Raw genomic sequence first — 24,362 nt, forward strand, 5'->3', positions numbered from 1 at the left:
GTGTGCACAACTTTTTGCTCAGATGGATCCCACTGCAGAGGCCTATGGGCTGTTCACACTTATTATGGGGTGGTGTCCCCTCCCCTTTTGTCCCCTAAGGAGCCGCCCTGCACGTGTGCAGACAGGGGAGTTTTCCTTGACCTCAGGAGTAGCCTTCTTATCTCTTTACTTCAGCAGAGCTCAGCTTCCACCACTAGCTTTGTCGTTGGAGTGTCTGGGTGAGAACAAAGCTTCAATTTTACTCTGCTTGACAAATACCAGCTGACCAGCCCAGGGGCCCATCTATCTCATACCTCATGACCACAGGCAGCCTGGCTTCAAGGTGTGTGACCTCTCTCCTGGAGACACCCAGTTGGGAAGAAGAGAGGGAGGCCTAGAAGAGTAGAGAAATAGCCTACCAGAGGAGAGGGAAATCTTGGGAGAAAGAAATATGTGGGAAAGCTCTTGAGATTATTTTAGACAAACCTAATTTTTGAGATTCCTAAAGCTGAAGTATATAGAGTTACCCTGGTTTTTACTTGGCTATTTAGTAGAAAGAGCTGTGGTCCAACCTGGCTCTCTGCCATCTCTGTGTGATGCAGAAAAGTCACTTTGTCACTCTGGGCCCATTTCTTCATCTCTAAAAAAGAGAGAAATCCTGTCTGTTAGTATCTGCCATAAGTAATGATCGGAATCTGTTCACTGTTACTTTGAAGGGAAGTCTATCTCAGAGAAAGTTCTAAGGGCTTCCATCTTTAGATGAGCTTAGGAGGTACTCTGGTTTGGCTTCTGAGTGTAACAAATTCCTACTATTCAATTATTTGTTTGCAGGGTACCACATTCATATGTTTTGTAGAACTCATGCTTGGAAATGCTGACGTCAGGCTTCAAGACAGCTGAGCCCCACTAGACACCAGGAATACCCATGGCCCTGGTTGCATCTTTCAACATGACCAATCCACAGTAAGTAGCATTGGGATCTGCTCTCTGCGGATGCTGAGTTGGTATGTTGGGATCAGGGAACAGCCCCGTAGAGATGGACGGGGTTCCAGGTGGTTTTGTCCTTGAGCCTGACATTAAAATAACTTGTTAAAATCTACTTTTTCTCTGAGTTGCCTCTCTCATGTCATCTCATTTTCTTAATTCAAAAAGGCAGAGGAATTCTGCAATCCAAAACAGGTTGTAGGGACCTGCCTGGTGGTCCAGTGTTTAAGACTCTGTGGTTCCACTGCAGAGGACATGGGTTCAATCCCTCGTCAGGGAACTAAGATCCCACATGCCACACGGTGCAATCAAAAGACAAAACAAAACTGGGATTGTAATCCCATTGCTAGTCCAGTGGAATTACTAATATCCCATTGGCCAAAACAAGTCTCTTGATTGAACACAGCATTGGAGGTGGGAAATATACTCTTCCTTTTGATGGGAAGCTGCAGAGTCACATGGCGAAGTGAGGGGTGAAGAAAGGAACCACTGATACATGTTGTCCACCATACTGTTCTTCTTACTTAAGACCAGGGACCAGTCCCAACACCCAGACCTTTACTCCCCCTAAAGGAGGCCTTGTCTCCTTGTGCTGAGAGATGACCACGTGAGGAGAGATGGTGCTGGGCCATGGTGCTATGACCATAAGCAGGAGGGGGAAAGAGAGCCAGAAGCAGCTTATCCCACGGTTCTCAGAGCCACATCCTGTTGGTCTCAGAAACTCACCCCCGCCCTGCACGAACGTCCCACGGATCAGAAAGCCCCGGTTCAGCAAGCCATAGTTCCAAAAGAAAAGAACAAATTCAGCCCAGTGTCATTTACTTTTGGGGGAACATCTGGAGGAGCCAGGATTCCCCCATGAACAACCACACTTCTGTTCCAACTGTTGAGAAACTCAGCAGCTTCACATCCCGTGACTGTTCTGTCTGAAGATCTTGAGTCGTTTTGTAGATGTCACACCATGATGAGTACTATTATCCATGCCTTGACAGGGGGCAAAGAGCTAAGGTTATTTAAACCTTAGTCCCACAAAAGAGAATTGGGGCACTGGAAATTCCTGGGTGAATTCAGGCAGCTTAGGCCACCAACCTGTGGTGCTCAAGAAAGATCCCTCTTTTCCCTCAATTCTCTGGATGATTCAAGCAAAAGAGAAGTAGGCAGATGCAGCTCTAGACTTTCTGGATCACTGCCACTGTGTATTATTGGGTAGCTTTCAGTAACCAATAATCTTGGCAGTTGGCAAAGCTTAGCATTTAGAACCGTCCAGCCCAGTGTGGGGACTTCTCAATCCAGAGCTCCTCCTGCCTTTTCTTCTTCCTCGTACCCATGTCAAGGTCATAGAGAAGGGATGGCACCTCTCTTTCACCTCGTCGTGCCTCTGCTGGGGAACCTGAAGCCCCAGAATGTGGAGGCCCACAGAAGTTAGCACTGGAATCTGCACTCGAGCCCAAGGACAGTTTAACACAAACTGGGCTGTCACCGCAGCCTTGCCACTGGCCTCTCAGTGATCCCTTGGATAGTTCATTCTTACTCCTCCTCCCTGTTTGGCCAGAGGCATAAGACCCAGCCCCTCGGATTCTATGGGATGAGCTAGGCTCAAGGATTTGTTGGAGAGACCAAAGACGGCACCCCAGGAGGTGAAAGCAAAATGATCCAGCTTACCATCTCTTCACAGGGTAGCTGTTGGGATTGGGAGGAAGAGTTCTTAGTTACCCAATACACCACAGGATGTGTAATGTCCCCTTTCCTATTAATGTCGTTAGTGACCTCCTGTGGTCACTGGAGGTCACAGCCACGGATTCCTCCACCAATTGCTAAATACCCTGCTGGGTTGCAGATTCCTCCACCAATTGCTAAATACCCTGCTGGGTTGCTTGATAACCTGTCACAGGAGGTGGCCCTGCCCCTGGTTGAGATGCTCTGTAATGATAATGGAGTTGTGGGTTATTTGCAGGGCCCTTGGTGAGTCTGACAGTAACCTAGGATGAGACGCACAACCTCTCTCGGACATTTGATCTGGTGACCCCCGTTTCCTACTCTCAACCTTAAAAAGGCAACTGTAACAGGACCTCATTGGAAAAGACCCTGATGCTGGGAAAGATTGAGGGCAGGAGGAGAAGGGGACGACAGAGGATGAGATGGTTGGATGGTATCACCAACTCAATGGACATGGGTTTGGGTGGACTCCGGGAGTTGGTGATGGACAGGGAGGCCTGGTGTGCTGCGGTTCATGGGGTCGCAAAGAGTTGGACATGATTGAGCAACTGAATTGAACTGAACAGGACCAGTTTGAGTAGGAATGGAATGGCACCCAGGACAGCAGGCCCCTCCTGTCCTCATGGCCTGAAGGCTCACTCGGCCCCTCCAGATCGGCCCCCCAAGCACCAATGGTACATCCAGTTGTGAGCAAACACCTCACTTCTCTATTGTGTCCAGATGGTAGGACCATTACAAAGAAACCTGGGAGACAACTTACAAGAATATATTACTCCAACATAAAATCCGGTGACTGAGAAGCCTAAAAGTCTTAAGTCCTGGCTTTGCTGGTTAGTAGAGTTTCTACCTGGGTCTATACCTGCCCCCAAAGCTCATGTTTTCAGATGTGAGCACGTTTCTGCTTTTTCCCAGCTGGTGAGGGAGATGGCACGGGTGGTGGGATGGCCAGTGGGGAGGAACGGAACCTCACCCTCCGTTGCCCTCCTCCAGCACAGCAGTGATCCCATGCCTACTCCCTCGTCTCCTTGGGGAACGGAAACGTCGTTTTGTTCTTGGGGGATGACTCTGTCCTGTTGCCGTCCGCCCCCACTCAGGCCTGCCACAGAAAGAGGACTTTCCGAAGTTGAGATCATCTCCCAACAAGTAGACGAAGAAACCAAGAGCATTGCTCCCGTGCAGCTGGTGAACTTTGCCTATCGCGACTTGCCGCTGGCTGCTGTTGACCTCTCCACAGCGGGCTCACAGCTCCTGTCAAATCTAGACGAAGATTACCAAAGAGAAGGGTAGGTGTGGGACTGCTGAGTAGCTAAGAAGTCTGTCACATAAACTCCCCGGGTTTCCATGGGTACCTCCAGGGAGGCAGCTGGAGATGAGAGATGCTAGATAGTCAAGAGACCAGAAGTTCACATCAGGCCACATGGGCCCTTCTCCTCAGATGTGGTTTCCCCCGAAAAAGGCCATGGGCACAGCAAACATCAGTTGCTGGTGGACAACTCGTAAGTGAATATTTGCTTGGAACTCAGGGCATTACACTATTTAAAGGCTGTTAAACACCCTAAGGGCCCATACAACTCCCAATCTAAGAATTGGAAACCCACAGGATAAGTGAGTCACCCAGGGGGTCAGAGCCCATAAGGAATGGATTTAGACTGAACTTTCCTTATATCGGGCTTCCCACGTGGCTCAGTGGTAAAGAATCAGCCTGCCAAGCAGGAAACACAGGTTCGATCCCTGGGTTGGAAAGATGCCCCGGAGAAGGAAATGGCAACCCACTCTGGTATTCTTGTTCGGGAAATCCCATGGACAGAGGAGCCTGGCGGGCTACAGTTCATAGGATCACAAGAGTTGGACACAACTTAGCAACTAAACAGTCCTCTCACCAGGGACGGGATCAGGAAGAAAGCATTCTCTGGGCAGGAACGTGCGAAGGGCAGAAGGGAATTTAGCAGCATTCAGCCAGGAGCTTTGCAGCCCTTAGCCACTTCTTTTCTGGTGGCCTCTGATACAGGGAGTGGCCCCTGCCTACTTTTAATTAGGCTGGTCAATCAGATTGGACACCTGTGTTCAATCTGGGTAGGGGAGACACAGCAGTGACACCCTCAGTTTACATGGGGGAAGCTAAAGGCCAGAAACAGGTCCTGGGGTCACAGTGGGGTCCAACTTTCCCCTGCACCACCCTGTGGCTCTTAGATACAGACTTTTAAAAGGTGGCCCTGAGCTCGGGAGCCAGTTGTGGGCTATTCTCCTTCCCTGGGTGCCGCCGGTAAATATTTTGGAACACGCCGACTGCTTTGAATATAAAAACGAAGTAAGGGTTGCCAGGTTATTTTAGAAGCAAATGAGAAGCCTTAGCTACAGTTAAATTTGCAGAGCTTGGATTCCCTGCGCGTATTTACGAAGGGGCTCCCGGCCTTCGCGAGGTAAATTGCCTAATAATTGTGAAACCATACACCTTGTGCAAAAACTTCACCCCAGTGGCTTTCTCTGAAAATATAATTTTCTCCAAGGACTGTGCTTAGAGTCAGCAGGACACTGAAAACGGATAGGCAAACGGGTTGGAAATAATTCGGGGATGCCTCGCGGACGGCGGCACCATCCTCCCGGGCACTGGCTGCACGCTCTGACCACAGGGTCTTCTCCGAGTCTCCAGGTCCTCGCCTCCGCCAGTGACATTGGCGGGCGAGCCTTCCCTGAGCACCCGGTTTCCGAGTCACTGCCCCCTGGCGGTCAAAATTGATATACAACCTGGTATCCTTCCTCCGCTGTTCTCATGGACTAATTTCCCACCTCACCTGCGCCAGCGTTAGGTTCTTTTCAAGTTTCTGAAGGCAAGAAGAGGGAAGGATTCTCGAGGGTTCTGGTTCTGGACCACGTCCACAGTCTGCAGCCTGTGGGCACATGCACTGCTGTGGTCCAGGCCATGGGGCACCATTCCTTAGCTTGAATTGGAGAGGGCAGTGTCCCCGCTTTGTCATTCCATTTACTTCTGAATCAGGCTCCTTCAAGGTTTCTTCTGAGCAGGGAGAATACAAATAGGATGCCTGCAAGTCAAAGAGGCTCTCGATTTGATTTGACTCTCCAGGTGCGCCCTGGAACGCGGCTTCTGTTGAGTAAATAGGAAGCAGCCTGGCAGAAGGGATTTGCTTCCCGGCTGGAGTTCTCCTCGGGGGGTTTCGTTGGCAGCCAGAGGGCTTCCTGGAGGAAGGAAGAGCAGGTACAGGACACCAGCCAGGGCACGGGGAAGCAAAACCAAAGCACACTGTGAGGGGGGGGAGAAACCTCTCCTCACAAGCTTCTTCTTGGCTCTTGCTGCATTTCCTGGGGTTTTCCCAAATTTTCCAACCTGGCCTTTTCTGAAACGATGCAAAACAACATGATTTCTAGGTCTTTGAAAAGCTGTTCTGTAAGTCTTGTCAAATACAGCTCTTCCTAGTAAGTGAACTGATATATATATATATATAGGAATGAATCTTTTCAGTAGGAAGTGATGGGACCTCAGAGTCCCCAGCAAGGGGGTGCCCAGTGACCCAGCCACCTTGCCATTCACTTCTTTTGAGCTCAGTGGTATTTCAGTGCTTTTAAGTTCCCCAGAATCTGAGAATGTTAGAGCTGGGGGTGGGGGGAATCTTAGGACATATGTATTCTAAATATTGTAACAGGATGCCAGAGTCCAGGGAGTGGAAGGAACTTGTCCAAGGTCACCCAGTGACTGATACAAGGCAAGATAGAGCCTTGGCTCCTGATCCAGGCTGGCACTACAGGCTTCTGTTTGTCACCTGTCCCTTTACAAAATCACATTGTAACTGTTGTTAGCGTACATTGCACACGTGATACCACTGCTCGGCTATACTGTCAAAAGTGTACAGTCACTGAAATGTGGGTAAATCCCTAGGCAAAGATAGAAAAGATTCATCTCTGTCAGGCCCCTTGACTTTCTTAACAGACCTTTGTCCTTCTCACGTATCTGCCTCATGGAGCTTAAACTGCAGAGCCCTCTTTGTCTTAAACTGCAGCTCTCTCTGTCCACCCTCTTTGCTTCCATACCCAGACTGCTTGGGGCTCAGGTGCGAAAGTCAGACACCTGGGCAGATCGGCACTGTCTTAGTTTGGTGGGGGTGCCATAACAAAGGACCACAGACCGGACAGCTGAAACACAGGTATTTATTTTTTCACAGTCCTGGTACTGGGAAGTCCAAGATCCAGGGTCAGTGGCAGGTGGGGGCTCTCTCTTTGGGTTGCAGACAGCTGCTTTTTCTCTGTGCTCTCAAATGGCCAATCCTTGTTCTGTATGAGTGGAGAGAGTGAGCTCCAGTCTCTTCCTCTTCTTATAAGGGCACTAATCCGATCATGGGGGCCCCACCCTGACCTCATCTAAACCTAAGTGCCTCCCAGAAGCCCCACCTCCAAATACAGTCCCAACCTGCAGTGCTGGGGGGCTGGCCAGTGCTTAGGGGGGGAATTGGGGGGTGGGGTGGGGGAGAAGGACTCACTCGGTCTGGAACAGCATTTCCCCAGGCTCATGGTCTGCAGCCTCAGCTTGTTTCTCAGTTTTGCCTGACAGTCCTCTGTTGTCCTGGTAAGCTTTCACTCCTGGTCCCCAGATGGCCATTTCAGACTGCTCCCATTTCCCCCAAGCTGTCCCTTGCCCCCAGAAGATGACCTCATCTCCTCCTTCCCTCAGGAATAGAAACGGTCACAGATGAACAGCATCCCACCCCCTCTGTCCCTCGCATCCTGCCTTCTAGGGCCCACCTTACCTCTGAGTGCTGATTTCCCTCCCCTCACGCCTTTTCATGAACTTTGCTGCCTCAGTTACAACCTCACTCTGACTCATCACACACTCAGGTCTCTCACATCCTCCCCCGACTCCACGTCCCATTTGCTGCTTCCATCTCCGTCTTCCTGTTTGCAGCCAAACTTCTTAAAAGCTTCATCTACACTCACCATGCTCCCTCTGCTCCCTCCCATTCATTCCTTAGTCTCCTGCAGTCCAGCTTCAGCCCTATCTGCATGGAAACTCTCCTCAAGATCATCAACAGCCTCCATGATACTAGGATCTTTTCGTTGTCCTCTGTCCAGCATTTGAAACTGTCAGCCGCGCCCCCATCTTGAAACACCATTTCCTGCTGCTCTATCACACTCTACAGATTTTCTTCCTACCCCTTAAAACTTGTTCTTTCTCTGCTTGGTCCTTGAATGTTGGGGTTCTTCATTTTCTGTCTTTGGCCATTTTCACTCTACTAATTCTATCCACTGGGTAAGTGCAGCAACCCCCATGACTGAAATTAACGTTCTTCAGCTTGTAGCTTTCCAAGCCATGTCTCCAACGCAGTTATCTTCCTTTCTCTCTCCCTCCCTCTCTCTCTCTCTCTCAAAAAATCCTGGCTCACATACAATTATTTCCTGGACATCTTCACAGGATCCCAGATACATGTAGAATCCTAACAAGTGTCTGTGGAATTATCTGTTCTTCTATCTCTGAGTGGACTGCATATTTGAGAAATGTTCTAGTTTCCACCCAAATCATTGCTTTAAATAGTTTTTTTGGTGGAAGCACTTAAATCCAGCCTGAGGAACCATTACCTACCCAGTCAGGACTTCTGGCCATCTCAAACCCAACAGGACCCAAAACTGAACTGTCTTCTCCCAAAAAAGAATTCTGTCTGGCCCCAGTCAGTGGATCTAGACCTACCTGGCCATCTTCCCCAACCCGTCACCAGAGTGAGTCACATGTGCATTTGACTGCTTTACAATGGCCCTCAGCCTCCTTCCTGCCTCGACAGGAGCCAGCGGTTTCCAAGACACCTGGGCTCCATGAAGCCAGTCAGCCAGGCACAGTCGCCATTGGAGCTGGGTCCTTCTTCCTCCTGCTCTGGCTCCCTCTCCATTCCACTGCCACCAACAGTGTACATGGTGGGAATGCTCGTGCCCGGTTCAGGAGCTTCAGAAACCAGAAGGCCACTGTATACCCAAGCAGGGTAGGGATGAAAAGCTTCCCCCCATGCCCAGACTCTTTACCAAGCTATCTGTGAGCCCAGACCACTCTGGTCCTATTTGCTTCTGGCTTTGGCTTCTCTTCACCCAGGTCTCCAATTCAATCCAAGGGGCTGCACTGGCACACCATGCCAACTACACCACCACCTCCACCACCATCATCATCCTTGCCCTCCCTGCGTCTTCCCCTAGCCATGCACTTCCTCCTTCGATTGTGCTAAAACACAGATCTGTGTGTGCGTGTCTGCAGATGTGAACAGACACTTAGAGGAGAGGGAGGGGAACAGAGGAGCTGCCTGAGCATGTTCTGAACCCCAGCTGAGCTGCCACAATGCACCCACTCCATAAGTACCTGGAGCCAGGGCAGCTTTGTGGTTGGTCCAGACCCTCACCAATAGTGACAAGGACCAGATTCCTTCCGTCTGTCTGCTCTGCCATCAGCAGTGTTGGCTTCATCCTGATGCTGTAAGGTTCCCCTTATTTTGTGAGGGAGCTGCCATGGTTATCTGGCCACATCATCTTCATACATATCTGGCAAGAGAAAGAATGGCTACCCATCATTCTCTTTCAAGAGCAACAAAGAACTTTCCCAGAATTATTTAGCTGCTCTCTCCTCATGTCTCATTGGCTAGAATTGGGTCACATGGTCAGGGATATGGGAATCCACAGCCCAATCAGGGCCACCCCTTGAACTGTGTCATTTCCTGAAACACACTGATGTTACCCAATGGGCCTCTAAGGAACCCAAGCCTTCATTCATAGCTTTTGATCCAGAATGAGACTTTCCTTTTTCCTTTATAGTCATTGTTGGATTTGGAAAAGATCTAGAAACATGTCTGCCTTCTCAGACTGTTTCTTCAGTAACTTGCTTGACTTGATTATTTCACTTGGAGGCAGTCTGACTTGTGTCCACAATCCCAGTGTTTCCCTTTGTGTCTCCATGTAACCGGAGCCCGGTCTGGCCTGCTTCCCTTTGGAACATCACCCCATTAAACAGTGGGAACGTGAGATACAGAGCTGCTTCTCAGTGAGCCAACTGTCCACCTTTAGAAGAGGGACACCGGGTTTGCAGGTGTCTAACTCATGGCACAGACTGGGAGTTCTACCTTTTCTTAACCAACTTCACTACCTTGAAGGCCTGGTTGGTTTGCAGGGTCTGGGTTAGCTAGACAGGAGGTTAGCTTCACAGAAGACAGAAAATTCAGAGAAGCCCAGAGTCTCCACCCTCAGGAGGTGCAGACCCCATAGGAAAAGTGATGGTGGCAACGTATGTGGGAGGAAGGCAGTGAAAGCAAGGGCTGTCACCCCCTTTTATAGAGGAGACTCTGTGGCCATACAGAGAGATAGTGCTCCCCTTCTTTTGGTGAAAAGCAAGTGCAGGGAGAGTCATGGGAGAGTAGGCAGGATCGTCTTTGTCAAAATACCAAAACAAAGCAAGAAATGAAAAACATTCAGCCTTTTGTAATTATTTGTATTTTGGTGTTCTACAAGGTCTGACTTGGTTGGTCAGGGCCAGACCTCCAGATGGGAGAAGCTTGGAGGAAGGTTGGGAAGACAGAAAGGGACACTGCTTGGAAATGATGCTAATGGCACATTTCTGAAATAACTGCAACCTCACAGTCAGAGGAGGAAAACCTAATATTTTTGAGATGTCAGGTTAGGAAGAGAAGACAGGGCCAATATAGCAACATCTTTAAATAACGACTGAAATAATTTTAGATATGCCAGCAAACAAAGGCTGGAGGCACAGAGGGAGGATGAGAGGCACCCTCTGAGCCATGACCCCAGATTCCCTTCTCTCTCCCCATACTCTGCAGTCCAAGGACCACCCCCTCCAGAAAGTCTTCTGTCCCCCACCCCACCCAGGCCAGGGTCTCACCTGCGTGCACCATAGCCCTTGACCTACTTCTGTCTCAGCACTTGTGACACTGAGTTCTGCTCTACTCTCCAGCCTCCCTCTGGTACTGGATCAAGTGCTCCCTCAGGGCAGGGATCGGATCCTTTGAGCCTTGGAGCACAGAGCAGTGTTGATTAAATAAAGGAATGACCTGAGTGAGTAAATGGATGGATGAGACTGTGTTAAAGATAAAATTAGAAGAGAAGGGGAAGCCCAGTTTTATTTGGGGAGAGGTGTAGGCTAGTCCAAGACCTATGTGGGGTCCAAGAAGAATCACAGGAAGGGACCAGGATTCTCACGCTTCAGAACTCAAGGCCATGGTCTGTGACTGGCCCACCTCTGAGCATCCTAGCTAATTCCACAGCCCCTCCACAAAATCATTCTAAGAGAAATGAATCAGACTTGCCTCAGAAGCTTGCCCACTTGAGCTAGTATACTCTTGGCATCCTTTTAGAAAAAGAAACAGTTTGGGGGGTTCTGGGTTAAAAGGCAACTCTGTCTGTGCCATGACCTTGCAAATTCAAAGTCCAAAAGTTCTGTATCACTTGGCTTGTAAAGCTTGAGTCATCATTTTTCTCTTAAGGAAGGAAAAAAGTTAAGAGTTTCCTTAATCCATTTTCTCAATGCCAGTGAGATTTGTCTATAATAAAACTCCGTCCCTTCCTTTGACACACTAGCTGTCCCTGGACCCAAGCTGACCTTGTGACCCATGACTCTCTATTTTTAGTAGGCTCAGGCTTCCATGAGGGTTCTTGATGCCCCAAAGTGGGAATAGAGGTTTAATTCAGATCAAAAAGTATTTTCTTGAAAGAACAGTTAGCCTGTTTCCTGTAGTCCAAGAACTGCAAAGATTTTATACTTTTTAAGAAGGTGGTAAGTTCGCTGATATTCAGTTCAGTTCAGTTCAGTCGCTCAGTCATGTCCAACTCGTTGTGACTCCATGAATCACAGCACACCAGGCCTCCCTGTCCATCACCAACTCCAGGAGTTCACTCAAACTCATGTCCATCGAGTCGGTGATGCCATCCAGCCATCTCATCCTCTGTCATCCACTTCTCCTCCTGCCCTCAATCCCTCCCAGCATCAGAGTCTTTTCCAATGAGTCAGCTCTTTGCATGAGGTGGCTAAAGTATTGGAGTTTCAGCCTCAGCATCAGTCCTTCCAGTGAACACCCAGGACTGATCTCCTTTAGAATGGACTGGTTGGATCTCCTTGCAGTCCAAGGGACTCTCAAGAGTCTTCTCCAAAACCACAGTTCAAAAGCATCAATTCTTCAGCACTCAGCTTTCTTCACAGTCCAACTGTCACATCCATACGTGACTACTGGAAAAACCATAGCCTTGACTAGACGGACCTTTGTTGGCAAAGTAATGTCTCTGCTTTTCAGTATGCTATCTAGGTTGGTCATAAGTTTCCTTCCAAGGAGTAAGCGTCTTTTAATTTCATGGCTGCAATCACCGATATTTCTCAGCAAAATAAACCTCTTTTCCCCACCTGAGTAGGGGCAGGGTGTATCGCCGCTGGAGACCACCAGGTGGCGGCAGAGTGCCTCTGACCATCTTTGCCGGGTGCGGGTGATCTGGGGGTGGGGGGCGGGGTGAGGACATAAACCCAAGTCCAGGTCCCCAAGGAAAGTGAGCTGAATTTATGGGCTTGTGGAGGTGAGGGGGGGCAGTCATCTGTGGAGGCACCCTAGATCTGAACCTCGGCCAAAGAGAAGAGGGAGCTGGCTGACCCAGGATTTGCCAAGCCACAGCTCAGAACCACAGAGCTGGACAGAGAGGTGGGGATGGAGTGCTTGAAAATCGTAGCCCATTTGTTAACCCCCTGGGTAGGAAGCTGACCTCATCCAGGCAGCCCTGCCCACAAAGCTTGGCACAAAGAAGACTCTTGGACTTTTGGCCAGTTCCTGAATTAAGGACTCAGGAGGTGAGAGAGTCTTGTGGCCACTTGTTCCAGCAGCACCCCACTCTCTCCCCTGAGTAGGCTTGAACCCATGGAAGCCCTTCAGAGGTGTGTGGACAATGCCCCAAGCCCCCCAAGTAGCAGGTCAATGGTGTGTGTTGGTCATTGTGTTCCCAGACGGAGGTTGACGGCTTGTCAAGTGGGGTAACAGCTCCTGGGCTGGGCTCTTGCCACCGCTCCCTGCTATCTTTCCCAGAGCTGGCATTTCCCAGGGTGCAAGATATCTGAGATTCTGGAGTGAGCACATGTCAGACTCCTGTGACCCCAGCTGCACACCCCCCTCCACCCCCCAGGGGGTGGGGCTAACCTTTAGCTCTGATTGCAGCACTTAAGCTGCTCTAATGGGAGCTTCAGTTTCTTCAGTTCCCCCAAGGGCTGAGTCACCTCTCACCTCTCACCTCCAACCTGAGAGTCCCCGTGACCACAGCGTGTAGTGTGCTTCCATTTCTGAGTGTGTGTGCTCTGCTTGCCTCCTGCGATTGTGTACAGGAACGAAGGGACTTGACAGTGCTTTGCCTGCTGTTCTGCTTCTCCCTGTGAGAGTGAGAAAGAGGCACAAGTGTGTCCCTGTGGCTGTTGGACTGATGGTTCTCCTGAGAGGATGGTTGTCTTTGAATGAGTTCTTCATGTGTAAGCTCATTTCCCTCGTCTGCTTTCTCCTCTCCCTTTATATGTTCAGCTTTTCAGGGTAGTCTAGGACTAAGAGCTCATTGCAGAGTCAGAATTAACTTATAAGGCTGCAGATTCCATATAGATGAATGCCCTGAGTGCCCTCATGTGCTGAGCACCCAGTATAGTGCCTGGCACCTAGCGGGCATGTAATAAACTATGTACAGGATGGAATGGATGTGGAAACTACCCACATTTAGATGATTAATCACTTTTATAATGTCCACGCATCTCAATCATAATAAATATGAATGGTGTAGTAAGCATTACATTGTAGATTTTACATGTTATTTTTAATATTTTAGTATAACACTCCTGCAATAAAACAGCATTTCCCATTTGGAAGCTTAGGAAACTAAGGCTCAAAGATAACACTCAGAGTTCAGGCAGTGGTGGTGTTAGTACCAAAACCTAGACAGATGGAAAAGTCTGACTGTCCCCACTGTTTGTCAACAGAAGGAAAAAAAAAATTGAAGGAATTGTCGTCCAAAACTACTAGACAAGTTAACATTTGTAAAGTCCTAGAGTGGCATATGTACATAGTAAATGCCTTATAAGTGTTTGTTAAATCAATACAAATAAAACCCAGGGCAATGCCAGAAATTGGATTTTAAGTCAGCTTCGTGGCTTTCTCTGACAGTAATTTAATCCCCTGGGGTGAATACAGTAAAGAAAAGTGGGGCCACTAGATCTGCTGATGAAACCGCCACCAAGTCTGGGGCACCCAAGCCACCGGCGTCCAGCAACACAGAATTAGAGTATCTCAGGGCCTGGGGGGCAGGGGCGGATCTCAGACTGCGCAGTCCCTGGCTTTAAACTTGGATCCCAGGTGTCCTTAGAAGACCTAGTAGTGAGATTCGAGGGGTCCATGCGCCCCTTGGAATGCTGTGCACACTGTTGTGGTTTGTGCATTGTTTGGGTGCAGTGCCGAGGTTTTTATGCCTCAGAGAGCTCTGCAGGCCAGAAGGTTCAGTGCTCTGGTCAAGCAGAGCCTCCCAAGGCAGGAGTTGAGGTAGGGTGGGGAGGCCCAGTGCCCCAGACTTCATTAAGGCCTCAACTTCAACCCCTTTCTTTGGGGACTTGAGGGATGAAAATCCCCACGCAGTAGGATATGCGGCCATCTGGTCTGGCCACTCACAGAGAAACAGGCTCTTCTGTGATCTTCCACCTCCTCCGGGGACACTGGGACTGTCCACAGCCTATGAGCACCTGTTCAGATAGCGTGGGGGTCTCCACAATCTCCATACTCTAGCCACTGCCTCTCCCCCATCGTGCATCCTCCCAGCTATACCAGCCTGGCAGCCATGCTGTGGATTGCCAGGGTGGGAGTAGCCAGACTCCCCAGGAGCAAACACAGCTCCTGCTGTCCTGGCAGCGCACAGCTCTGCTCTGCCTTTCAGAACGGGGCTGTTTCGGTGCCAGGCTTGGGAACACTGCCTGATGGAGCAGTGACCTGGAGCCGCCTCCTTCTGGGCCGCTCACGCGGCCTGACCTCCTATGAAGGTTCCATCAGAAACTTGCCAGAGTTCATTCTCACATTCTAAAAGTCATTCTCTCAAACTTTTATCAAGACACCTAAGTATATAAACAGAAGCAGTAAGGGCACTCACCTCCCCTCCCGCTCCAGGGTTTCTCTGAGGTCTCAGGAGTGACTGGTGGACCCTCACAGTAGGACACACGCCTGCCTGCCAGGAGATGCCATCTGCTTGTTGGTATTTACAGACTTTGGCAGCCCAAGCCGGCCTCCTGGAGCTGTCCCCTCGCTGTCACTGCACCAAGATAGGAAATTGAGAGACGCCTGCCCTCTGGTGGTGTTCCTGGGGATAACACCACCCTGAAAACCCACTCCAGGGCTTTGATGGACAGGACTGGATGCTCAAGAGATGGAGGAAAGTATCTTCTCTAATTAAAGAGTCAATGCTGATTTCCCTTTTGGCCCATGGAACTCCTTGAGTCATTATTTAATCATTCAGGGACATTATGAAGCTGGAAAGATTCTATTTTTCTGCTAAGACACAGTCTCCTAGGAATGTCTGAATCATTTGACTCTCAGAGGACATTTTATCAGCAGCTTGGGATTTCCAAACACTGGGGCAGCCAGGAAGTCTGCTGTTTCAGCCCAGCCTCCGTCATGGAGCTTTGGGGCCCACAGTCCTGCTCTTCATGGAGCTGGAAGCCCAGAGCTTGCTTGGACTCTGACTTCAGCCTTAGGTCTGGGGTAAGGAATCCCTCGATGCCCCCGAACACACACACTCAGCCTCAGTGAGAATCAGTGCTCCTTCTTGCTCCCCGGGGGGCCTGCCTTCTTCACCGTTTCCTCAGTGCTGGGTCCTGCGCCCCAGCCCTGGGGCTGGCTGGGGACCTGCTTGCCTTCACTGCCTCATCTCTTCTGCACCCCGTCTCCCCTGACCATGCCCTGCCCACCTCCTGAGCTGCCCAGTGCCTCTTGCTAAATCCACTACAGTGGTCGTCACCCAGATCACCCAGGATCTCATTGGCATGCACTCATTCCATGGGTATGGGGAGGCCCAAGAGTCTGCGTTTCTAACAAGCCCCAGGTGATGCTGCTGCTGCTGGTTCCCAGAGTCCACTGGGCATCAGAGACCAAAGACAGTGGTTCTCAAGTTCAGCTGCACTTTGTGAAAGTGTTAGTTGCTCAATTGTGTCTCACGCTTTTCGACCCCATGGACGGTAGCCCACCAGGCTCCTCTGTCCATGGGATTCTCCAGGCAAGAATACTGGAGTGGGTTGCCATTGCCTTCTCCAGGGGATCTTCCAAGGAGATCAAAAATTACTGAGGCCTGAGTCCCACCCTAGAGGTTGTGTTTTGAATGATACGGTGTGTGGCCCAGGCGCTGGGATGTTGTTAAGCTCTCTTAGTGGTCCTCAGACCAGCCAAGGTTGAGAACCATTGAGCTGGATGTGGACTGCAGCCTTCCTGCCCCAGGCAGCCGCTCCTCAGCAGCTACTGGATCCCTGGATGCTGTTCTTTCCTTGATGGGTGGTCTCCCTCCACCTGCTGCAGCTGCGTCCACCCGCACGTGTATTGCCCTGGGCTTCACATAGAGCATGTGTGAATCGCACTTCTTGAACTTGTGCAAAAAGAGGGGTTGCAGGAAGTCACCTCCACATGGACGTGGTTGAGGGATGGTAGCTGAAGGCAGAGCAGGGCCAGGGGGACCCCTGGGCTGGTGTGGAAGTGGAAGCGCAGGACTCAGGCAGTCTTGGGCTCTGTTTGCAACTGCCCTGGGTTCTTTGGGGCTTCCCAAGGCGGCTCAGAAGGTAAAGAACCCACCTGCAGTGCAGGAGACCCGGGTTCAATCCCTGGGTTGGGAAGATCCCCTGAAGAAGGGAATGGCAACCCACTCCAGTACTCTTGCCTGGAGAATTTCTTGGACAGAGGAACCTGGTGAGCTATACAGTCCATGGGGTCGCAGAGTCGGACATAACTGAGTGACTAACACTTTCACGTGGGGTTCTTTAGGAACTGCATCGGTTGCCCCAAGGGCTGTGGGAACGCCTGCAGCATCTGCCCCAGGTGGGTTAGGTAAACTGCCCCCAGCCTAAAGGGGGAGCCCCACCTCTCCCACCCCCAGCCCAGCTCCCAGATCCTGCCCTTCTGGTATTTACTCTGCCAGAGATTCCTTGGGAGTCCAATACAATTTTACCACAAACAGTCCCTGTTTCCTGTACGTCGCCACCGCGCCCTCAGATCTGCACAGCCTCACTCCCTCCAGCTCTTGCTTACAGTGGCACTTTCTGGGTGAGGCCTACCCTGACCACCTAGTTTGAAATGCCACCCTTCATGCCCCTCTTTTCTTCCACAGAACCCACCACCTTGTCGCACACCATCTAATTTCCTAACCTGTTTTAATGAATTAATTCCGTTTATTTACGTTTCGGCTGCACTGGGTCTTCGTTGCTGCACACAGGCTTTCTCTTGCGGTGGCGAGCGGGAGCTAGTCTCTAGTTCTGGGCCCGGGCTTGTCACTGTGGAGGCTTCTCTCGTTGCCGAGTGCGGGCTCTAGAGCACAGGCTCAGTAGTTGTGGCACAGGGGTTTAGTTGCTCTGCAGCATGTGGGATCCCCCCGGGCCAGGGATCAAACCTGTGTCCCCTGCATTGGCAGGTGGATTCTTAACCACTGGACCACTGGGGAAATTCCTAATTTCCTAGTTTGTTACATTTATGGTCTGCCTCTCACCCACGGAAGGGCAGCCCGAGAGCCGCTGCCTGTCTGGGTCACAGTGCCTGCCTAGGGTAGGACACCCAGGGTGTCCGGCACGCACTTGACTTCTAGATCTTTCCCAGCCTGGTTTCTGAGTCCTGGCATCTAAGGGATGCCATGGTGTCAGGGCCAGGCCCGCACTGCCAGCTTCAAACTACAGCACTGACCGCTTCCCAGTGACCAAACCCAGGTCTGCTTAGGAAGTTTTTCCAATCACACAAAAAAATAAAAAGCAACATCTTAACATTTGAAACAGCAACATAAAATGACTTTTCCCTCCCATGGAGACAGCTCAAGCTTGGAGTCTCCTTTTTAGAGGGAAAGACTGCTACTTGAAGAAGTACCAGAGCTACTTCTCAGGGTAGAAGGCTCGGGCTCTGAGGGCACACCGTATGCTTCGGGGATGCACAGGCACGGAGGAGAACAGGTGCCCCCCGGCCCCTGTTGGGCATACAGGCGCGTCTTCCTCTGGTGCTCAGCGTGGCAGCAGCTCCAGCAAATGGCCTTGGCAGCTGCCCTTTTTTATTCATCACATGGAAAGCGCTTGCCTCAGATTTCAGGTGACAGTGAAATGGCTTCGGTTTAGGGGCCACACACAATTGGACTGGGTTTCAGGGAGGATGTGGAATTGGAGCTGGGTCTCCTCTGGGACCCGGCAGTGAAAGTGCTCGTGGCCTCGGGGAGGAGTGAACAGGAGGGCAGAGGGCGGCAGGAGACTTCCAGAGGACGTGCCGGGGCAGCTGGAGCTGGGCGAGAATCGGGGTGAGGGGTGCGAAAAGGTTAAATAGGGCCCCTGGAAGGGGGTCGGAAATGTCATGTTGTGAGAAAAGAAGACATGACCCCCTCAGCATGGGCCAGGAGGAGAGGAGGTCAGTCGGTGGTGATGGCCAGGGCTACCTTAGAATTCAAAGGGTCTGACTTCCCTGGTCCAGCGGCTGAGACTGAGCTCCTGATGCAGGGGGCCCCAGTTCCATCCCTGGTCGGGGAAGTATCTCCAACATCCTGCAATGAAGAGTTCACATAGCACAAATAAAGACTCTACATGCCGCAACCAAGACCTGGTGCAGCAAAATAAATAATTTTTTTAAAATCCAAAGGGATTTTTCATACACACAAAAGCATGCACAGCGGATAGCCCCTGTGGGCAGAGTCTTTAGGCTTCTCTGGGCCTCGGCCAGGTGGGACACGGCTGTCCCTCTGAGCTGGCCGTGCTAGTCCTTATTTCCTGGTCTCCTGGACAGACGTACAGCCCTCCCAGCGGTGTCCCTCTCCTGGTCTTTCCTTCCCTGATGCTGGCTTCTCACCTGTTTCCCAGGGTTCCCATGCATCCCTCTGACTTATCCCAGCCACCTTCATCAGACCCACCTCAAGCCCCCTCTGCTCTGAATTTGGGCTGTCAGATTTAGCAAATAAGGTTACAGGGTACCCAGTTAAATCTGAATTTCAGATAAACAATGAGTTTTGTTTTTTAGTGTAAGCGTGCAATGATTGTGCATGCCTGCTTGCTCGGTTGCTTCAGTCGTGTCTGAGTCTACAACCCCGTGGACTGTAGCCCACCAGGCTCCTCTGACCATGGGATTCTCCAGGCAAGAGTACTGGAGTGGGCAGCCATGCCCTCCCCCAGGGAGACTTCCCAACCCAGGGATTGAACCCGCTTCTGTTACGGCTCCTGCTTTAAGCAGGCGGGTTCTTTACCACTAGCACCACCAGGCGGATTCTTTTACCCACTGAGCCACCTGGGAAGCCCATTGCAGCGATTGGGACATACTTACAGTAGAAAATTGTTGATTGCTTATCCAAGACTTACCTGTTTGTCCTGTACTTTCTCTGGCAACCCTCCTGAGGTCTGCGTGGTGTTGGTTTGAGGTTTATCCTGCAGCCTATTTAGTCGTGGGCCACCAATCGCTTCTTGACCTTTCTGCTAAGATCCAGGGTCAGGGGGAGCCCTCGTGAACCTTCAGGAAGGTGGAGGGAGGTGGTTCTGCTGGGGACTTTGAAACCTGCCTTCAGTCTGGCCTCCACTCACTCTTGTCCCCAGTGAGAACCCTCCCTTCTACCTGGCAGCTCTCCTCACCCCTCACCCCAGCCACACTCTTGGCTGTGGGCTTGGGGGTCACATCAGTCACCCTCTGCCTGTCCAAGGCACCTTCCATCCTTCCCCATCACCTGATGGAATTCCCCTACCCCTCTTCCTGGGACCAGCTTCTGAGGCTGGGGATTGAACCCCCAGTTTTTTCCCCCGGAGCCAAGGACACCTATCATTCCCATTGGTTTTAGAAAACATCCAAGAAAGATTTGAATAAGCCAGGTTTCCTTGAAGAGCCACGAGCTTTGTCCCACCTTCCCACAGCTGGGGCCTCCTTCGAGCCTTCCTTGGATGGATTGTGAGGAAGAAATCTCCTTTTGGAAGCACCCACAGTATTCCTTCGGGGAGAAGGAAGCACCTCAAGGCAGGAGTCCCCCTTCCAGCGACACCCTCGGGTTCTTTGAGGGAGGGTCCTGGCCGCTGTGCAGCAGGCTCCAGCCGGCCGCTCCCTCAGGACAGGAAGGACAGGGGTGACAGCCGGATCTTTGGGCCATCAGATAATTTATCATCATCATTACCACCACCATCATCACCACCATCACCATCGTCATCAGCTGCATGTTTCCTTCCAGGTCAGATACACTTTCTCATTTAATTTTCAATGACCCTGGAGGTTAAGAAGTTTTACATATGGGGAAACGGAGGTCTAGAATGCCTTTGGCATGGCCCCAGGAGACTGAAGGTCAGCCAGAAGCGAGAAGGCCCCAGCCACTGGTGATCCAGGGCACCTCATTCCTCCTTGTCAAGGCAGGCAGGTGGGTCCAGCCCATAAATAACCTACCAAGGCAGTGAGTTTTGACCTCACCATCCCAAGACCTTCTTAGAGGCACCCCCTTATCACCAGAATCTTGTGTTCCTGAAAGCAGTGGATCAAGTGTCCTAAGAGACCTACCAGCTCTGAGATTCTCTGCTTTCTCTCCACATTCAGGCCTACTCAGGAAAGATTTCATCCTTGGTGGCCGCATATCTAAGTATGATCATGATCGTGTAGTCAAGGGTTTCCCAAAAGCTGGTCCACGGACCACTAGTCCCTCCAGATGCCACATACAGAAGTGTGCTGTGGGATAGTGAGCTTAGGAAACACTGATTCTGTAATTCCTTTTGGAGTCCGTTGGTGTGTGATAGCATATTAATGGCACTAAAATGTCCTGCAAAGAAAAATAATCCATTTAACCTTGACACAAATTTTCCAAAACTTACCCAACCATGGAAACTTTTTATTGAGTAACAACCATTAACGTTCTGTGGAACTAATGTTTCTTACAGTCTGCTTTGAGAAACAAAGATCTACTTCAAATCTTTTCTTATATAACTGAAAAAAAAAAAAAAAGAAAATTCGCCTATTAATTCACTGAGCACTTGTTAGAGGTGGTTTTGAGGGTCTCCTGAATGTAGAACGTGTGCTCCATTCTGACCCTGCACAGAAGGATAATAATAAAGTGAAAGTGTAAAAGTGTTAGTCACTCAGTTGTGTTCATCTCTTTGGACCCCATGGACTGTAGCCAGGCTCCTCTGTCCATGGGGATTCTCCAGGCAAGAGTACTGGAGTAGGTTGCCAAGCCCTTCGCCAGGGGATCTTCCCGACCCAGGGATCAAACCCGGGTCCCCTGCATGGCAGGCAGATTCTTTACCACTGAGCCACCAAGGAAGCCCTATAGTAATAAATGTAATAATTATAATAATTCATGCAGTACTTATCACATAGCCAGCCTCTCCACTAACCTTTGTGATCTTCTGTCTTTACAACAAGGCTGTGAGATGTGGTTTTGTTCCCATTTTAAAGATGAAGAGACTGGAGCACAGGGAGATGCTGTGAGCAGCCTGGGTCAGCCTGTAAACGAAGCTGCATCTCTCAGTGAGATGTTTCCAGTCTTCGTCCTTCTGCCCAGTGCCCGTGAAGAAGGCGCAGAGCCGGGGAGGTGGGAGGTGGTGGGCCGGGGGCGGGGTCTGAGAGCAGGGCTGCAACGGGCCCCCCCCCCCATACCCCCTTCCCGGCTCATGCCTCCTTCCCCGCTCTTGTCCCCGCAGGTCTACCTGGCTGAAGCCGTGCTGTGGGAAGAGAGCAGCCGTGTGGCAGGTATTTTTGCTCAGTGCGAGTGTCAACGGTTTCCTGGTAACCTGTGTAATATTGGTGGTGATTCTCCTGACTCTGGAACTTCTAATAGATATAAAGCTTCTCCAGTGTGAGTAGCAAGAGAGATACATATGCAAACACATATGATGTCAATATTCCATGTGCATCCATCAGGGGTCCCCAACCACCAGTGAGATCTGCCCCCGGCCTGACGGCTGTCCACCTCCCCACCCCACCCCGGCCCCATAGCTCATGGGGGTGACCGCGGGGAAGAAAGCATCTGGCAGCCCCTCTCTGTGTCATCCCAGCATGGGTTTGCCCCCCATCCACCCAGGGTGGCCTCTTCACTCCCCCTCCCCAGCATGCCATGATCAGCAGCTGATAAGATCCAAAGCGTTGGGGACCCCTGTGTGCATCTTTTTTTTTTTATTGTTCCCATTTGGAATCTTCCAGATTGGGATTTTCTGTAGCTTAGAGTTCCCATGTGTGGAGGCGTCTCACTTTGTAGTAGCTTGTAATGACAGCAGCCACAGCGATGCTAGGATTCCTTGTGTTTTTAACCAGTTGTAAGTTGGCAGGGTTATGTGTCTATAATGTGATCATTTTGGAAGCACTTCTCTGTGCATCTGATCCTAGTAGCAGCCCTGGGAGACAGGCAAGACGGCTGTTACCCTCTCTATGGGTATGGGAATGAAGCTTGGGAGAAGTTGGACTTCCCCTTGGTGAGAGGTATTGGAGCTGGGATGCCGAGCCCTCATGCCGATTTTCCTCCTCACCCTGGTCCTGTTGGTGTTTGTCCTACGTTCATGGGAGCCTGACGCACGGGGTGGCTGCTGGCTTGCCTGCCACCTCTTCTGTCCTTCCAGGTGCCCCTTGGCAGCACAGCCATCAGAGCAGAGGGTCCTCTTCTGCCCCCAGCCCCTTGTAGATCCCTGTTTGGTGTACCAGCATGAAGGGCCAAGGGCCTTGACTCTTGGCTTTGGGTGAGTGAGTGCTCTTTGCATCCCCAGAGGTCCCCTAGTTAGAGGATGGTTCATTCAAATGCAAATAAAAAAAGAAATGAACTTGTTGGCCCTCTGAGAGATTTCCTTCCCGTCCTTTGGCAAAATCCAGGACTGTTGATCCGGCCACCCCCAGACGTGTTCTGTCATCTTAAGACTTGTTTTCCGCAGGTCCTTTACTGGAGTTTCTGCACTCAGGGTCCGTCAAAGCTCCTGCCAACCTGTTAGCCTTCTCTCCTCTCCGAGAGGGCAGCAGAGAGTGCAGAGTTGCTTTTGTCTGATGAGCCTCATTGGCTTTGTACAGCTGGTGGCCCCTTGGTTCTAATCACCGTATCTTCCAGCAGAAAGTAACCAGCCCTGATTTTACACTCAGCCTGTCTTCAATTATACTGTGTTGTCTATTTTCCCTCCCACTCATCCCTCTGTCTGCTTTTTATGAGGTCTGACCATAACAGAGTCTTTCTTTCCCTGTTGTGGGTTATACCCTGGGCCCTTGGCTGCTCAGGCATTGGGTAGAACCGAGAACGCGGCCGACACTGGAATTTTGCTTAAAATTAAGTATCCAGGAGATTGATTTTGGTGGGAGATCCAATAGCAGCTCATAAAAGGCATCTTAAATTCCATAAAATGCACAATCAGAGATTTATTGCTCTTTTAAAGCGAACCGTAAAAAAAGGCCCAGGAATTCATTTGAGAAATAATGGGGAGAGATTTTATGTTTCCAGAATCATCTGGAAGTCCCTTCAGAATCACGCAGGCCCCTTCAGAATCATGCAGGCCTCAGCCTCCCAGTTCCCACTCATCTTCATGTGACCCACAGTGGGGCAGGCCTTGCCTTCTGAGGCTCGTATTGGCCTCAAGCCAGGGGCCCCAAAGTCTCCCACCTGGAACCCAGTGTGGCAGCTCTGTGACCCTGGACATGGTCCAGGGCTTCGTTTCTGCCTGCCCCCCAGGGCAGGCCCATCTCAGAGCTTTGGGGAGGCTGTGGGTTCCTCTCTTTGGCCAGCCTGCCCCCCGATGGCTCAGGGCATTTTTCCTGGGCTCCCAGGGGAGCTGAGCCACGTGCTGAGCAGGCCTGGCCAGAGTGCAGTAGGGAAGCGTGCTCCCAGCAGCATTCCTGTGTCTTGTTTCTGCCCTGCCACGCCGCCCGGGGTCACCCACTCCTACCACTCTCTCTTTTGGGCTGGCCTTCTGAGAGGCATCCCCTTCTGCCCTCTCTCTATCAAAGCCCACCTGCCCTTGTCCTGGATCCCAGCATCTTACTATTAGCCTCAGGGCTCCTATACTATGAGCCCAGAGGTGGTGCCTTAGTGCCAAGAACTGTCTGGTAGAAGGTGGGGTGGGAGTTTCAGTGGCTGCTGGCGCTCCCTGCTCACGCTCTGGAGGCGGGAAGCTGTGCCACTTTCGTGAGGCTGACATCCCTTCCCCACCCCCAGCTCCCTCTGCCAGTCCCAGCTCCAGTCTTCTCCCCAGAATACTCTGGCTAACACTGCCATCTCAGCCACTCAGAAGTTTCAGAATGAGAAGTCAAAGGAAGCTTGCCTTAAATCCCACTCACAGCGCACAGTGCTTTGGGGGTCAGTTGTGGTGGGGATTTCTGAAAGCTCATCTAGATCTGACCAAAGCTGCCTTCCCTGGTCCGAGAGCCCTGGATGTCTCTGTAAGGTCCCTCTGGAAGGCTCCTTTCTGGAACTCTGAGAGGCAGCCTGGGGGGAGATGGAGGCAGCCTCTCGGGTAGAAGGAAAAACAGCATCACAGACCCACCCACCTC

At 51.0% G+C, this 24,362-nt stretch overlaps 1 protein-coding gene across 3 annotated transcripts in view; it reads left to right on the forward strand.

Moving 5' to 3' along the window:
- Window positions 1-24,362, forward strand: part of TMEM266 (transmembrane protein 266) — a 124,770-nt gene that overhangs the window by 55,685 nt on the left and 44,723 nt on the right. For 2 of the 3 annotated variants that reach the window (XM_027521503.1, XM_027521502.1), the window contains 3 exons: window positions 811-942; window positions 3,774-3,962; window positions 21,545-21,699. In XM_027521503.1, coding sequence (XP_027377304.1) covers window positions 905-942; window positions 3,774-3,962; window positions 21,545-21,699 — 382 coding nt within the window. In that variant the 5' untranslated portion in view covers window positions 811-904. Of the gene's footprint in view, window positions 1-168; window positions 323-810; window positions 943-3,773; window positions 3,963-21,544; window positions 21,700-24,362 lie in introns of those variants that run through there. The other variant, XM_027521504.1, reaches the window with a different exon arrangement.

The sequence above is a fragment of the Bos indicus x Bos taurus genome, chromosome 21 (genome assembly GCF_003369695.1).
Source record: "Bos indicus x Bos taurus breed Angus x Brahman F1 hybrid chromosome 21, Bos_hybrid_MaternalHap_v2.0, whole genome shotgun sequence".
Taxonomy (NCBI): domain Eukaryota; kingdom Metazoa; phylum Chordata; class Mammalia; order Artiodactyla; family Bovidae; genus Bos; species Bos indicus x Bos taurus.